Source organism: Engystomops pustulosus, chromosome 7 (genome assembly GCF_040894005.1).
Source record: "Engystomops pustulosus chromosome 7, aEngPut4.maternal, whole genome shotgun sequence".
In the NCBI taxonomy this organism is placed as follows: Eukaryota; Metazoa; Chordata; class Amphibia; order Anura; family Leptodactylidae; genus Engystomops; species Engystomops pustulosus.
Window position 1 is genome coordinate 111,971,538 of NC_092417.1, and position 15,820 is coordinate 111,987,357.

The 15,820-nt window shown below is 39.5% G+C and overlaps 1 protein-coding gene across 1 annotated transcript; it reads right to left on the reverse strand.

Annotated features, from left to right (window-relative positions):
• Positions 1-204: 204 nt before the first annotated feature.
• Positions 205-15,531, reverse strand: LOC140070739 (5-hydroxytryptamine receptor 3A-like). Its single transcript, XM_072117588.1, has 9 exons — positions 15,270-15,531; positions 14,096-14,256; positions 13,245-13,289; positions 10,861-10,970; positions 5,098-5,264; positions 3,571-3,728; positions 3,277-3,484; positions 1,774-1,980; positions 205-1,397 (listed from the first exon to the last, which is right to left on the reverse strand). Exons 1-9 carry the CDS (start codon positions 15,304-15,306, stop codon positions 1,120-1,122), a joined length of 1,371 nt encoding a protein of 456 aa, XP_071973689.1. The 5' UTR covers positions 15,307-15,531; the 3' UTR covers positions 205-1,119.
• Positions 15,532-15,820: the final 289 nt, after the last annotated feature.

A 15,820-nucleotide genomic window follows, 5' to 3' on the forward strand; every position in this document is an offset into this window, starting at 1 on the left:
ATCAGGAACCTAGCTGACGGTCCCTGAGTGACCCTACAAGATGACAAGGAAAACTTACTTTGTCTGGCAGCTGCTGGATGGTGGAGCGGACAGGTAACCGGAATACAGGAATAGACCAGAGTTCACACTGGCGCACAGAATACTAACACAGGACTGAGACAGGGACAAATATATATATATATATATAACAGATATATACAGGTCTTCAGGCAGATATAGACAGGTCAGGTCAAGATCAAGCAGATTATATACAGGTCAGGTTAAGATCAAACAGGTATTTTACAATTCAGGTCAGATACAAGCGGAGAAAAACAAACCAGGTCAAAACAAAGATGGCTGCAAAGGTACGGAATCGGATACAAAACACAGAATACCAAACAAAATAGAAAGTGCACTAGATACACAGGTAAGACTTGAAGAATAACCAGCAAGGTATAATGGGAATAGGCAGGTATATATGGCCGATCCAGGACACGCCTCCAGCAGCACACTGGGGGAACTGTCCATCAGGCTAGTAACTCTTGCTGGGCAGGGCTGAAATGCAAGGAGCAGGGTGTGGCTCAGTTAATGCAAACACTAAGCCACAGTTCACACACAAATACACGCCATTTAATCTGCCAACTGCGGATGTGACATTTAGGCACGGACATTACATATAGCTTTTGTCCATTCAGTTCTGTAGCCACCGGGGAAAGAAACTTCTAGTAAATGCATAGAGGAGTCTAAAGTGCTTTGGTGGTGGGGGTAACAGGAGCCAATCCAGCTCCAGCACTCACAGTAATGAACACTCCCCCCCCCCCTCCAGGCAATTGCACTTTAGATATGCTCACTGTGATCCTGCACATACACATTTGATATGGAAGTCTGTTGGCTTCTTCAGTCCATTGCTTAAGATATAGTACTCTTAATGAAATAAAGGTTCTAACATGAAAAAATAGATAGAAAAAGAAAGATAATCCAAAAATTTTGTAAAACAAAATTGAAAAATATGTAATTGTAAATACTGTAATTGTTTATGCCGTAGCATATTGACCTCTTTCAGCTGCATGCATTGCACATTTTTAAGTATTGTCATTAAACGGTACATTGCTATGAACTGAAACAAACAGCAATTTCTTTTTAAATGGCCCAAACCAGTACCACCACAACTATAATAATAGTCACAATTAGCAGATAGAGGATGAGAATAAACCGGTCCAGGACAAATGCTACTAAATTCCATTCTGACTTTGCTGCCTCCTCTTTTTTGGATATGATGAGATGTCGACGGACCATAAGCAGTTCCAATAATAATCTCTTCAGTAGTTTAATCTCTGGACTGTCCTTGGAGTTGTCTTTTGATAGTTGTTTATTTGTTTCAGTCTCTGATTCATGAAGTGCTGGAGATTCGTCCATAGCTATAAAGAGATTCCCATTAGGTCAGTAAAAATGCATTAAAAAGTATACACCCCCTTGAGATGCTATGATATGAATACTACTAGCTTGATTCTTGGATCTTTTATAATCGATGTGTAAAATTTTGCAATAGATTAAATCTATATTGTGTTTACATGCCAACCTTTCACAGAAATATGAATATGGTCCACACTTATTACCTGGCTCATAAATGGAGAGGACATGAGCAGAGGAGCTCTGTCAATAAAAGTCTCACTGCACCCCAATGCCTTACATTAAGGTCTGTTGGCTGTTCTGATATTGGGATTCTTATTTTGACACTGAGAATAAGAATGCATACAAATGTATTCTTCCTCCTGAAGTAAAACTCATGCCTACCTTTGTTATTTAAGGCAACCATCTTGGTATCTGAAAACTCTTTATGTATGGAAATACAAAGAACAAATGCTAATCTCTTCAGTACCCAAAGCTTCAACCATTTCGGTACCTCCGGCTTTACAGCAGACAGGTATAGCATGTATGATATAAAGATGGAATCCATGATGCTTACAATCATTATCAGTAGACATACCATACAGAAGACACCTGAAAGTAGATATTGCACAGTCAAAACAAAGTTTTGAAATTCGTCTAGTGATCGATTTTATTAAGAGTTATCACAACATCATATATCTGGCAAATCAATTCTAATTTAAGCCAATACTTATCACTGAGGTCCCTTACAAAGTCAGAGAAGTCATAAGAGGATCACTATTTGATCCAGCTCCAGGCCTGAACAGAGCTAAAACCTCAAAAAACAGCCACACACGTGCATTGCTACCTTGATGACAGTTCTACCCCTGATGATAAGATGGTTGAAGCAGTGAAGGCATGCTACTACACTATGGTCACAGGAGGCAGCAGACTGTCCTACATGTCATGTATTGTCTGTCAAGCTGCAAGTGTATGTGCAACTTTCATTCATTTTAGTGAGAGCTCTGTCTTCAGTGTGGCCAGACTGTCAATAGTCTGTGGACCAAGCGGTCTGATTCTTGCGTCTACAAAAGTGTAATAGCAAACCACCTATGGATAGGTCATTAGCCTGGAAAACTCCTTTAAAGAGAACCCGTCAGGCAAATTAACCTGAAACTAAATATATTTTCATAAACTGCCAATAGAAAGCATTGCCTCTATCCCTTCACTCCCCAGTGCTTGACTGACAGCCTGTATAATGATGTGACACTCCTGGTGCTGGCGCCTCTATTTGCTTCCTGGTGCTGGTGCCCCATGCAGCCTGTGTGTGTATGAGATACTCCTATATACATGACTGACAGCCTGTATAATGGTGTGAGGTATAATGGTGTAATGGCTTCTCTGTGTGCTTCCTGGTGCTGGTGTGTGTATAGGAGAGATACAACAGCTCCAGGCAGCCATGTTATAGCAGAACATGTCAGGTACTTGTGTAGCTGATGTCTGTGTCTCTCACATGTGTATTAGGAGGGAGAGCATGTCTGCAGATAAAGCACAGACACTAGCCATGCTTTATTATACATTACACACAGACAAGAGCATGGGGAGGGGAGGGTTAACAGGGGTGACATCACTGCCTCTGACCATGTGACCAGCCTCATTTACATACTAAAGAAAAGATGATTTTATAATGATTAATGAATGAAATAACTAGATAAAAGCTGGGATGGATCCTTGTGAGCTGCTCCAACAGGTAGTGGTGACAGTGTTAGCTGCAGAGACTTGATGACAGGTGTCCTTTAAATGTGGTCTGCCTACTAATCATGTCTTTTGGGTTTAGAGTTTTATCCTATAAATCGGTTGATTATTTGCTTGAGTGACTTAAAACCACAAATCTACAATCTCACAGGATATAATTATGAATGCACATACCTAATATTGGTGGATTATCAGTATTCGGAAGAAAATCATTTAAAATCAGCAGAAGCACAGAAAATCCAAGAACAACTGTTATCTTAAATCCCAGGCGCTCACCACCCTCCATTGGGATGAACATACTTGCTACATCTATTAACACCAGTAGGCAGGCTGGGATAATGAGATTAATGACGTACAGAACAGGAGCTCTCCTTATCAAGACCTGTGGGTGAAATAATATAATACAGTCGATTATATGAATGATTTCTAAGAATAACAATATATTGCAATATATTGGGATGGAGTTACCTGATAAATGACTTTGTTCCATTGTTCACCATACTTGGAAATATTTAAATGCATAATGTTAACTTCTTTAAGAATCCATTCTGATTTAGCAAATTCTTCCAACGAAAGCAAAGTAACTTCCTTAGCACTGGAGGATGGGATCAGCAGAACATCAGACACTGGTGGAAGATTACACATTTCATTGTTTCATGTCTCAGTCACAAGCAATGAGTTACTGCTAGTAACAGACTACTCCACAATTGTTCCAGCAAGTCTACATGTGCTCATCACAGGGGGCTATATGGTGAGTTCCGCTGCGGGGCCACCACAGCAGAGATGAAGCTGTGACATTCCAGACATTTAGAAGGCTATTTGGTTGAACAAAACAAATGTTCAAATATAGGAATAGGATATCAAGTTTAAAAAATGGAACTCCTTATCTATTAGCCAGAGTAGTGCCAGCACAACCATGGATTACATAGATTGATTACATTGCTTTCAGTGGCCACTTTGTAACCCAAACACAAAAAGGGTATATCCAGAAAAAGATAGAGAAAGTTAAGAAAGCACTTTTATTCCATCTTCATTTAAAATAAGTAGAGGTGCCAAAGGGAAAAAACATACATTTTGGAATCTTAAAAACCTTATCACATTCTAGATCATCTGTGCAATAGCGTGTGCTGGTTGGCAGGGCCGGCGCCAGGCATGTGCTGGGGCCGAGAGCTGCTGGGGGGCCCACATAGGGCTGCATACAGGGAATCCATGGTGGTAAGGGCAGCTGTACCTAATGAATCCATAGGGTGAGTGGGTCTTTATACAAAATAACCATGGGGAGGGTGGCTGTTGGTATGATAAACTAGGGAACAGGAAACTAATTTAGTTTCTGAGTTTTAAATGCTGCCATGCTAGTTCACTACAAAGGGGCCCAGTGAGGCTCTGTCGCCCAGGGGCCTACTGAAACCTGGAGCTGACCCTACTGGTTGGGATTGAGGTGTGCTGAAAAAAATGCTTCATCTCTCCAGAAGTGGCCACTATAGCAGATTATAAAATGTATCTAATCTGTAAACTGACCAAAAACTCATCTTTGATACAAAAATTGGGTGATGATAAATAACGTTGCTACTAGTTTGCAGGTTAAACTGAATGGCTGAAATCACTTTTTGTGGGACATTTATCATAGGATATTTTGTGAGATTTTACCAGAGCCCCTCCATGCGGCAACTGCGCAGGTTGTTACACTGAAGATTACCGCTCCTGGACCAATGAGTAAGTGTCCCTGGTTCATCATTCCTTATTCTAATGGTAGATTTCCTTTAAACATAGAACCACTGCTAGTGCTAGTTTTATGACTTTTTTAATTACTTAGTCACTCCACTCCCCTTCTGCTGTATGTGCTGTTGCTATTTTTTTTCTCTTCTTGTGATTGTTTTGCAATTATTTAAAAAAAAATCAGAGCCAACACTACTTTCATAAATCTGACGGGCAGCAGAGCTCTAAAGGCTTTATTTTGTTGTTCCTCTGACAATTCTTGTTCTTTATCTAATTTACCTGTATTCATGCTCATGCCAAATGTCAGATTGCACTTCTGTGTGTCAAAAGGGAACTTATAAAGGTCAAGAGGACATGTGGTCACTACTTTCAGAGTCCTAGTCCTTCGTATGGTGCCATTGTAATACAGCTGCATATAAAGTACATCAAGAGAATCATCCTCTGTCCTGTTAAAAATAAAGGAATGTATTATAGGAAGGATTCCGTTTTTATACTGATGTTCTATTATTAGTACATGACATCAATATTTCACCGGTGATATCTTTTGGTTTTGATCATCTTGTATTGATGATCTATTAAAATTCTCTTAACCACATGGCTTATGTCTTCGGCACTTCAAACAGCTGATGCAAGGTTGCAAAAGGGAGGTTGGGTGTTACACACCTATATTTCTGATTAACTCAGATATCAAAATCATAACAAGAGTTATTTCTTCTAATAATAGTAATAATAATAATCTTTAGTCATATCGCCATCAGATTCCGTAGCGCTTTACAAATCATAAGGGACATATATACAAATATAATATTACATTACAAAGTACAAACAGTCATATGGAACAATAGGAATGAGGGCCCTGCATGCAAGAGCTTACAGACTATGAGGATGAGGGCTTGTATAATGATCCAGCCATTCTTTATAAGGGAACAGAATCAAATGATTTAATAAATAAATGAACCAGCCATCAGCTGCAATCTTATATAAGAAGTCCAAGAGGAAAATGACTGCAAAGAAGCCTGGAGCTTGGTATATATCTGGATAACAGAGAGGAGGAGGACATCGGATGGATTAGTAAATAGAGAGTTGACATTTCATGCAGTTTAGAAGTGTGATAGGCTTGCCTAAAAAGTTCTTTTGCCTAAAAAAAAAATCACGTTTGAAACTTTGGAGTTTGGGTATTAGTCTGGGGAAGGTCATTCCAGAAAATTGATGCGCTGGGGAGAAGTCCTGGAGACGTGCACGAGAGGTTCGAATTAAGGTAGAGATTAATCTTATATCACTGGCAGATTAGCACTGGTTGGGCCATAGACTGAGATGAGAGAAGAGAGATAGGGAGGTGCAGCATTATTCAGAGCTTTGTGGATGAGGGTTATTAAAACTGAATTCAGAAGGAGACAGACAACCAGTGCAGTGATTGGCACAAACTGGAGGCATCTGTGAAGCGTTTGGTGTGAAAGATGAGCCTGGCTGCTGCATTAAGAATAGATTGTAGAACAGAGAGTATAGTGAGTGGAAAACTGATTAGTAGGGGTTTAAAGTAGTCGAGAGTGAATCAGTAACAATTAGCATTTTAGAGGTTTCAATTGTCAGAAATGGGCGGATTGTGGACATGTTTCTGAGATGCATTCGGCAAGAGGGAGCAAGTGATTGAATATGATGTGCAAATTAGAGGTCGGAGTCCAGCACAACCCCAAGACATCGGGCCTGCTGCCTCAGTGTTATAGTGATCTCACAGACTGAGAAGGAAAGGTCAGGGTTTGGTTGGTTAGTAGATGGTGGAAAGAGTTTGGTCTTAGAAAGATTAAGTTTCAAGAAATGAGAGGACATGATGTTAGAGACAGAAGAGAGACAGTCACTAGTGTTCTAGATTAAGGCAGGGGTGATGTTACGTCCGGAAGTATACAGCTGGGTGTCCTCAGCATAAAGATGATACTGGAAACCAAATCTGCTGATGGTTTGTCCGATGGGGGCAGTATATAGGGAAAAGAGAAGAGGACCTAGGACTGAGCCCTGAGGAACCCCGACACTGAGAGGAAGAGGAGAAGAGAAAGATCCAAAAAAGGAGACACTGAAAGTGCGGTCAGAGAGATAGGAAGAAAACCACAAGAATGCAGTGTCCTTTAGGCCAATGGAGCAAAACCTCCTGAGGAGAAGTAGGAGTATCAAACGCTGCTGATAGATCCATAAGAATGAGGAGCAAATAGTCACTTTTGGATTTAGCAGTGAGGAGATTATTGGAGACCAGTTTCAGTGGAATACATAGAGCGGAAACCAGATAGTAGGGAGTTAGCTGAGAGATAACAGCTGTCGAGAATAGACCAGGCTTTCCAGGAGTTTGGAGATGAAAGGGAGGTTAAAAACTGGTCTGTAGTTAGCAACACTGGATGGGTCCAGGGAAGGTTTCTTTAGTAATGGGGTAACAACAGCATGATTGAAAGAAGAGGGGACAACACCAGAAGAGAGAGAGAGGTTGAAGATTTTAGTTAGGTGAGAAGTGACTGCTGGGGGAGAGACTGTAAGAGATGTGAGGGGATGGGAGCACTGATGCAGGTGGTGGGGCGGACACAGAAAAAAGAACCTGGACTTCTTCCTCTGTGACCGGCTCAATGGAAGAGAGCGAGCAGGGTAAGGTACTAGAGGGAAGGGGAGTGAGCGGATTGAGAAATTATTTCATGGTAAATGTGTTAGTAGATGTAGCAAGTATGTTCATCCCAATGGAGGGTGGTGAGCGCCTGGGATTTAAGATAACAGTTGTTCTTGGATTGTCTGTGCTTCTGCTGATTTTAAATGATTTTCTGCCGAATTCTGATAATCCACCAATATTAGGTATGTGCATGATTATAGCCATGTATAATCCATGTGCCAAGGTTGCCTGCATCTGTGTTGAAAATTTCAAATAGAGAGTGGTGCCATCTCATTATAATGGTTAGTAGCCAGGTTTGGACAAGTGAAAGAGTAGATGGGGGACAGTGAAGACTGTAAGGTTTCTCTGAGTTGGTGAGTGCCAATGGTACTAGGGTTCCGGTATGAACGATGGGTGGAAGGATTCTGAGAAGGTGAAGGATCATTGAAAGTAAAAGAAAGGAGTTTATGGTCTAAAAGTAGAAAGGAAGAATTAGTAAAATTAGATATTGAAGAAAGTCGGGAGAAGACCAAGTCTTGGATGTTTCCCTCATCATGAGTGGGGGAATCGGAGAGTTGTGAAAGACCTATAGAAGTAGCTAGCGCTAACAGCTGAGAGGCTAGATAAAATTATAAGAACAGTAATTAATGAAGTTTATTTCTATTTATGTTACTGCCTGAATGGAATACTTTAAAATAACTCTTTATTAAATACTTAATTAAAAATGTGAGATCTAACCCAATTGTTTCTGTTCAATCCGGCTTCCAAGTACAATGCAAGGGCCGAATGTTGTTGTATATCAGCTAGTATTTCAATAAACCAGCAGGGGGCATAAGAGTGCTCAAATGATATTTTTTCGAGAAGCTGCTATCTCTTCCTGTTCAACAACTGTTTTCACTGTATCCCTTCCCACTTGTTCCACTTGTTCACGCTTACTCAGTACTGAGTGCAATATTAAAGAGAGAATGCAGCTGTGTACATAAGTATTCGGCAACGTATGCATTTCATCTTCCCTCTAAATACACAGGGGGACTCATCAGGGATGTTATACCAAACACAGTTAACTTAACAGATACTCAAACTCTTAGTCATCCAGCAGAAATGATGAAAAAAGATATGTCTGTGTATTGTACCATGCATGTTTTTTAGAAGTACAAATGTCACATACTTAATGTAGAGCACAGATGTATTAATGTGTAGCTCCCTGAAGCAGAGGAGAGTTGAACTTTGGGCATTTGTGGGCATTTGAGTATTTTCCCTATGCAAACTTCTTGCTTTATTTTACATCAAGAGTTAACTTATTATATACTTTCTGTTTATTAGTACAGTACTGTATATGTATAGACTTTCAGAAAGGGTTTATTAACATTGAGAGACATTCTTTGTATCTCTAAATAGAGACAGGACAGTAATTTTTCTGAAAAATTACCAGAAAAGCAGACAGCTTAAGTTTTAGAATGACATGTGCTGTCTTGAAAGTTGTTTACACTTAATTTAAGTTGATTGGAGTATGCTTTGTCATTGTTTATTTAAACGGTAGACAGTATATGGTAGACGGTATATACGGAGAACAGTCCCAGTCCCTAGGGCGTTGCAGTTAGGGAAGACAGTTTGGAGGAAAAGACTAAGACTCCTAGTCTACCTGAGCAACTAGAAGAAGAAGCTCAGATGGGGATACTCTACCACTGATCCTGGGCACCTGGCATGTGACAAGGGTACCAGCATTCTGAAAAAGATAGAGACAGCTAGCCCAGGCCTTTCCTCAACATAGAACCCTTCTTCTGCCAGGGAGGAGATTAAGGAAGTCAGCCCTTTGCTTTGCTTGTATGCTGAAGGAAACTGTTCACTGCAGACCCTGACTCTCTGGACTTATTTCCCATTGGGGTGCACCACCCTTCCGGAGAGCAGCGACAGGTGGTGACACCTCAACCATGTTTTGGGGCCACCAATAACCCGGGCACTGGCAATAAAGTATTTACTAAAGAGTCATTTTAAGTATCCCAATCAGGCAGTGATATATAGAAATGTAATTACGGTAATACAGATTCCATGGCGGGCAAACAAACTGTTTTTTTTTATTGTATAAAATCTGGATAAGAAAGTATTTTGTAATATTTAATTAAAGTTCTCAAAAGAAAAAACAAAATAGGAAAAAATTATAAAAATAACAATTTCCCAGTAAAATATCTTTAATGGAATGGTTGTTATCAGATTGATTTCAATGACACCTTACAGGACAATGGTAAAATGTCTTAACCCCTTAATGACCTGGCCCTTTTTCGTTTTTTTACTTCCATTTTTCACTCCCCACCTTCAAAAATCTATAACTTTTTTTATTTTTCCACGTAAAGAGCTCTGTGACGGCTTGTTTTCTGCGTGACAAATTTCACTTCATTGTGATGGTATTTAATTTTCCATGTCATGTACTGGGAAGCGGGAAAAAAATTCCAACTACAGTGAAAATGGTGAAAAAATGCATTTGCACCGTTTGCTTGTGGGCTTGGATTTTATGGCTTTCACTGAATGACATATACTTTATTATCTGGGTCGATGCGATGACGGGGATACCAAATTTGTATGGGTTTTATAATGTTTTCATAGATTTACAAAAACTCCTTTTTTAATTTTGCCATCTTCTGGCGCTAATAACTTTTTCATACTTCAGTGTACAGAGCTGTGGGTGGTGTCATTTTTTTGGGACTTTTATGATGTTTTAATGCTGCCATTTTTAGGACTTTACGACCTTTTGATCACTTTTTGTAGAATTTTTATATGTTTAAAATGGCAAAAAAAGGGCCCTATTTTCCGTTATGGGGTTAAACGCAGTGAAAAAACGTTATTATATTTTGATAGATCAGGCATTTTCAGACGCGGCGATACCTAATGTGTTTATGATTTTTACTGTTTATTTATATTTATATCAATTCTAGGGAAAGAGGGGTGATTTTTTTATTATAATTTTTTAAACTTTTCATTCATTACAATGTGCTGATCGCACATTCTAATTAAAGGGTTAAAACGAGACCCGAGGCTGTCATGGCGACGGATTGCTGCTCCCCGATGACGTCACGTTGCCGGCTGGATCGACGACATAGCACCCGAGATCGGTGCTAGCAATATGCAGCAAAGCCTTACCGGCTATGGAGAAGGCTCAGCCCGTGAGCCCTCTCCATGCACTGGGGCCCGATGCGCGCCGTACTACTATGGAGCGCATTGGTAGGGTGTTACTATCCATAAATCTACAGATCTCTCGGCTGAATACCAGATTTATGATTTCTCAGAGGCTGAAGTTGCACCTAGACCCTAATGCCTGAGGGATTGAAAGGCCCTTCTGCAATATAAGTTTTCAAATCATCTGCCTCCTATGCACTTTAAATCATTATGTTTTTGTTAGAATAAAGTTAAATTTTTTGACTTACATTTCAGATATGTGGATATCAGGGATCCAAACTGTGCCCTCGGGTATAAGAATACGGTCTATACCACAAAAATCTTCAGGGTTCCAAGATAAGAACTGATTTTCCCAAATCTGTTATAAAATAAAAAATAAGCCATCTTTCTGTTACTGTAACTTACATGCATAAAGGGCTCATTCAGATGTTTTTGGAGTGTTTTGGGGGTGTTTTTTTTTATTTTCAGGTGCTTTTTACATCAGTATGCTATCAGTTTTTTTTGCAGATAGCATACATACTGAACCACTGATATTTATAGATCTGTTCACATGTCTGGGTTTTTTTTCACTGATATGCAGACTCTGAGAAAAAAATTGCAGCATGCATTATTTTTTTCTCACATATGGATCATGATCTTCCATAGAAGTCAATGGATGCGCAAAAAAAAAAAGTATGGTAGACAGATCTGTATGCGGTCCAATTTTTCTCAAATGTTGCTGGGCAATACATTAGTAAACCATTCTTTTTTTTTTTAGGTTATGAAAAAATAAAATGATATACTGAGGTGAACATATCAAATTGTCAGCATTGTTTATGGACACGCAATGGACAGACCTGTCTGAATGTGTCCTAATTCTTATAGAAGAAGCTGCTTTAGGGCACATTCAGATGTATGTGTCAGTTGCGTGTTCGCAAAAAAAGTGACTGTCTGATATCTGTGTGCAGTCCATATTGTATGCACATCAAATTTTTTTATGTCTGCAAAAAAAAAACCTGATGGTTTTCTAATGTGTTTTTTGTCCGGCCCAGTTGGTTTCCTAGCAACATTGATTGTACAAGTACTCAATATTCACAGCATATGCCATTGGGGTGTACTACTGCAGACCCCCACCACCTTTCCATTTGGCAGGAGTGAGCTAAACATTTTTGGGACTCATCTGTATAAAGACATGTTGGTGGTTAAGTGGTCCTAAACAACTCGACAGATTTTCTTTAATCCCAAGCATCAGTAGACTTGGTCTTGTGAAAATTGACCAGTTATGGAGCACTGTGGGGCACAACATGTATGGATTCTAAAGGGTAGGAATTTTTTCCTACAGAGAATCAAAAAGAGAAGGCAATTTAAGAATGGCAAGAAGGCCACAAGAGGTGAAGGCAATCTCTAAGATACCATAATGGCAATATGGACAGCAGATTCATATAAAGCAGCATTACAGACTGAATCTACTTTGCACCATGAGGCAGAATCTGGCCTTGTAATCACTTTTAATGGTCTCCTTTTCCTAAAAAAAAGATGTTTTAAAAATATGATAATGAGATGTAAGTACTCTGGGTAACATGTTATTGCCTGTGCAGCAGGAGTCTGGAGGAGCTCTGGTGACGCTCCCCAATGCACTTGCAGCTGCAAAGTGGATTCAGTCACTGCTACAGTAAAGGAAGATCTTTTTGACATACTGTATTGTTAAAACAAAAAAGCATAATATTTAGCAGGTGTCACTGCAATAGTCTGGCATGTCCTGGTCCCTAGAAAATATTTTTTCTGTTGGCACCTTCATGTGGATAACATAGTAAAGACTTACCATAATATAATATTATTTTCTATCCCTTCCTGTAGAATGTCCTTAGCACAGGTCCCAGAGAAAACTGTGGCCCACATTTATTTAAGTGTTTGCGCCAGTTTTCTGTCTAACTTTGCACTAGAAAGAACATGCAAACTGCTGACACATTTATAAAGTGTCTGCGCCTGTTTTGTGTTTTGGGTGTGTTACTGCTTAGTCGCCACAATTCTTTTTGATGTGCACCACAATTATGTCTGTACCACAATTTTACAGCATGAACAAAGTGCACCAAAAAATGGTGCATGAGGAACGTGCACCACAATTCCTGAATCGGCTTGAGAAAGCGCCGCAGCGCGAAACGGCCCCGTTGCCGAAGTCTGTCTGTATACCTCCCTGCATGCTTATCCACCAATAAAGGACGCTATTTCTACTTTTGGAACCGGTGAGTGCCGTCATCTTCTTCTATTATCGTATACAATTCCTGAATCTGGCGCACCCTGCACACTTCACAGGCAAATTCCACATAATGCAGTTTGCACTGTTTTTGATAAACGTGGCCCTGTGTCTATGGGCCATGTGGCTGCCATAAGGCATAAAGTATATCAAAGTGCTGTTATCAGGAATAACCTAACCTTTGTTTCACTTTTATTAGTCATTACATATTTGTTTCAATGGGAAGTACAGTAGAATGAAACGTTCAGTTCCTGGTGAGGACGGAGAAGCTTTGTGCTCATTGTTCTTGTATGGAATGTTATGAGATCCCTTTATCTGTTTTCATCAACCATAAAGATTGTCACTTCTTTTCTGGAGGCTGTTTACCTAGTAAAGTCACTTACCAGTAAAACATCTTACCATTTCAAAGTCCATCAAAGTTGTCATAATTTGAAGCTTTTCATCCTGCAAAATATTTGTGAAAAACATCATCTGTATTCATTGAAGCAATGCTAAAAGAAGGACTGAAGATGTCAGTGTGATTTTAATTTAGATATACTGTATATAGAATATAGAAAATATAAAGATTGTACCAAGGCATTGAGCTATGTCACAAGACATTGAAATAGTCCAGGAAAATGAGGTTAAATTGACATTGCCTATGTGACTTCTTAGTATCTAGACCTTAAAGGGGTTGTCCGAGTTTTCAAAAAAAACTATATGTGGCCGGGAGCGGACTGACTAAAACAATAAAGCTGTACTTACCTCCCGGTGCCCTCCCGTATCCAGCGCTGCTGTCGCTCCGGTCCGGGTGCCATGTAAACAAACATGGCCGCCGGAGCAGCGCTGCATTCAGCTTCCGGCCGGACCCGACAACCTTCCGGCCCCATACACAATGCTGTGTATAGGGACGGATAGGCGTACCCGGCCACGGCCGGCCGGAAGCTGAGTCCAGCGCTGCTCCGGCGGCCATGTTTGTTTACATGGCGCCCGGACCGGAGCGACAGCAGCACTGGATACCGGAGGGCACCGGAGGTAAGTACATCTTTATTATTTTAGGCAGCCTGCTCTCAACCACATATATTTTTTTTTAAACTCGGACAACCCCTTTAAGCCCTCCTAACATATTAGTAATAAGGTGAAAAACTTATGACAATACTAATCATTGTAAGACTGTGAAATGGAATAGAGACAGTGAAACTTATCCTGTGACTGTATGTTATTAAACTACAAGTTTATATAACTAAATTTTACAGCAGGTCTTACTGTACCATATCCAGGACTCCTCTGAAGGTCATATCCACTGATACAATTGTAGGATCACGCCAATCTTTGACAGGTCTCATATTCACAAGACTAGGAGACAGCGCCAGGACACCAATTCTGTCTGTCACATTGTAATATCCACATGTGTCTTGGCCGCAAGAAACAGCTATTGAAAGATCCAAATGTAAAATTGTGATCAGTTACTACAGTAAAACGTAACTTTTACCTAACATTTGCAACGCTTGCAGAAATTGTACAGTGAGGAATAACACTTTTTCTGGTCATTATATGATATACTCTAAGAATAAATTCCTCTTCCCCTTGTGTTTCTCTGTTATTGGAGCAGAACAGTTAAAACATCTCCCAACAGGTCCTATAACAGATACTAACAGTGTCCAGAAGCTAAAATACAGTGGGTCTTTTGGTGTTTTTTGGAGTACTGCTTATTTTACCAGATGACAAATTCTTGTTTGCAGGACATTTTATCATACAGTCAACATGTAAGCGGCATCTGGGACAGCTGCAATGTTAGTGCGTATTGAGCATTTATGATCCCATAGATGGAGTATTATTTATTACAACTACACCACTTATAATACTGTACCCTATAGACAAGAATAGATTAAGGAAGTTGATTGCAAACATTCACTTTCCCATAAGCTGATTAAATGTGTTCACAACATTTTCTGACATTAGAATTTGTGAATTGTGTGACAGGTGAAGCTTGGCTAAAAAAGCTACATGCTTACTAATGGAGAAAGAATACCGTAAATATCTGCTGTTAAAACCTTCAGTAGAGTATGAAGATATTTACATTGAGCCCATATTTATAGATACCGGTACCTTCCTTCTAATCATAGTTTGGAGTGGTCATTTTGTGGTTTTATTACTTAGCAAAAATAGCAAATGGGTCTGTAGTTTAGATATAAACATTTCTTCAAGGAGTTGCCACTCGAAAACCACCTGTGTCCTTATGTTATATGGACATATGAGTGAGAGGTTTTCTACTTGTAATCTTTTCCCCATATGAGTATCGGTCAGCTTCCAAATGGTAGACCCAGAATGTATGAATAAGATGGTAAACCATGTATTTAAATGAATGGCATATCTGATATTGAGCGAATTAAAGCAGACTAGGCAAAAAGGGTCATAAAAAACACATTTAAAAGAGTAACTTACCGCCCAGAAAAGCCAAAAGAAGAAGCGTCCTCTTCATTTCACTAGCAGTCCTCAGCACGAGAGACTCTTGCACCCTTCAGATCTCATTGTTAATCTTGAAATCCTTGGCATGCCAAGATTTAGCAGTTGAACAGGACAAGCAACTTATTTTGGTGTACATGTTTTTTTTCACAGGAACAGCAACCCGAGGATGGAGCAAGGAGAAGAAATTGTATACAACAAAAAGGTACTGAACACAGCACAATAGCCAGCTTGGAATTTATGTATAGCATGTGCATACCTGGGAGGGGTAAAGAGGGAGGAGTAAGGAGCGGGGTAGAGACAAAATTGTATATATATATATATATATATATATATATATATATATATATATATATATTTATTTATTTACATATACTATATATTTTATATGTACTTTGATAGAAGAACAGGTTAAATCCGATGGAAATTAAAGGATATCAGATCAGGGCAATGAAATAGGGAGAGTGGATCATTTTCCTTTAGTTAATTATTAATAATTTAATTTATTTTGGAGATTTGTGTTTTATATT

Coding starts and splice junctions, on each gene's coding strand:
- LOC140070739 (XM_072117588.1), bottom strand. CDS start 15,306: ATGAAGAGGACGCTTCTTCTTTTGGCTTTTCTGGGCG. Junction 13,290..14,095: donor TCAGAGGAGTCCTGGATATG/GTACAGTAAGAC, acceptor AATATTTTGCAG/GATGAAAAGCTTCAAATTAT. Junction 5,265..10,860: donor GATATCCACATATCTGAAAT/GTAAGTCAAAAA, acceptor TATTTTTAACAG/GACAGAGGATGATTCTCTTG.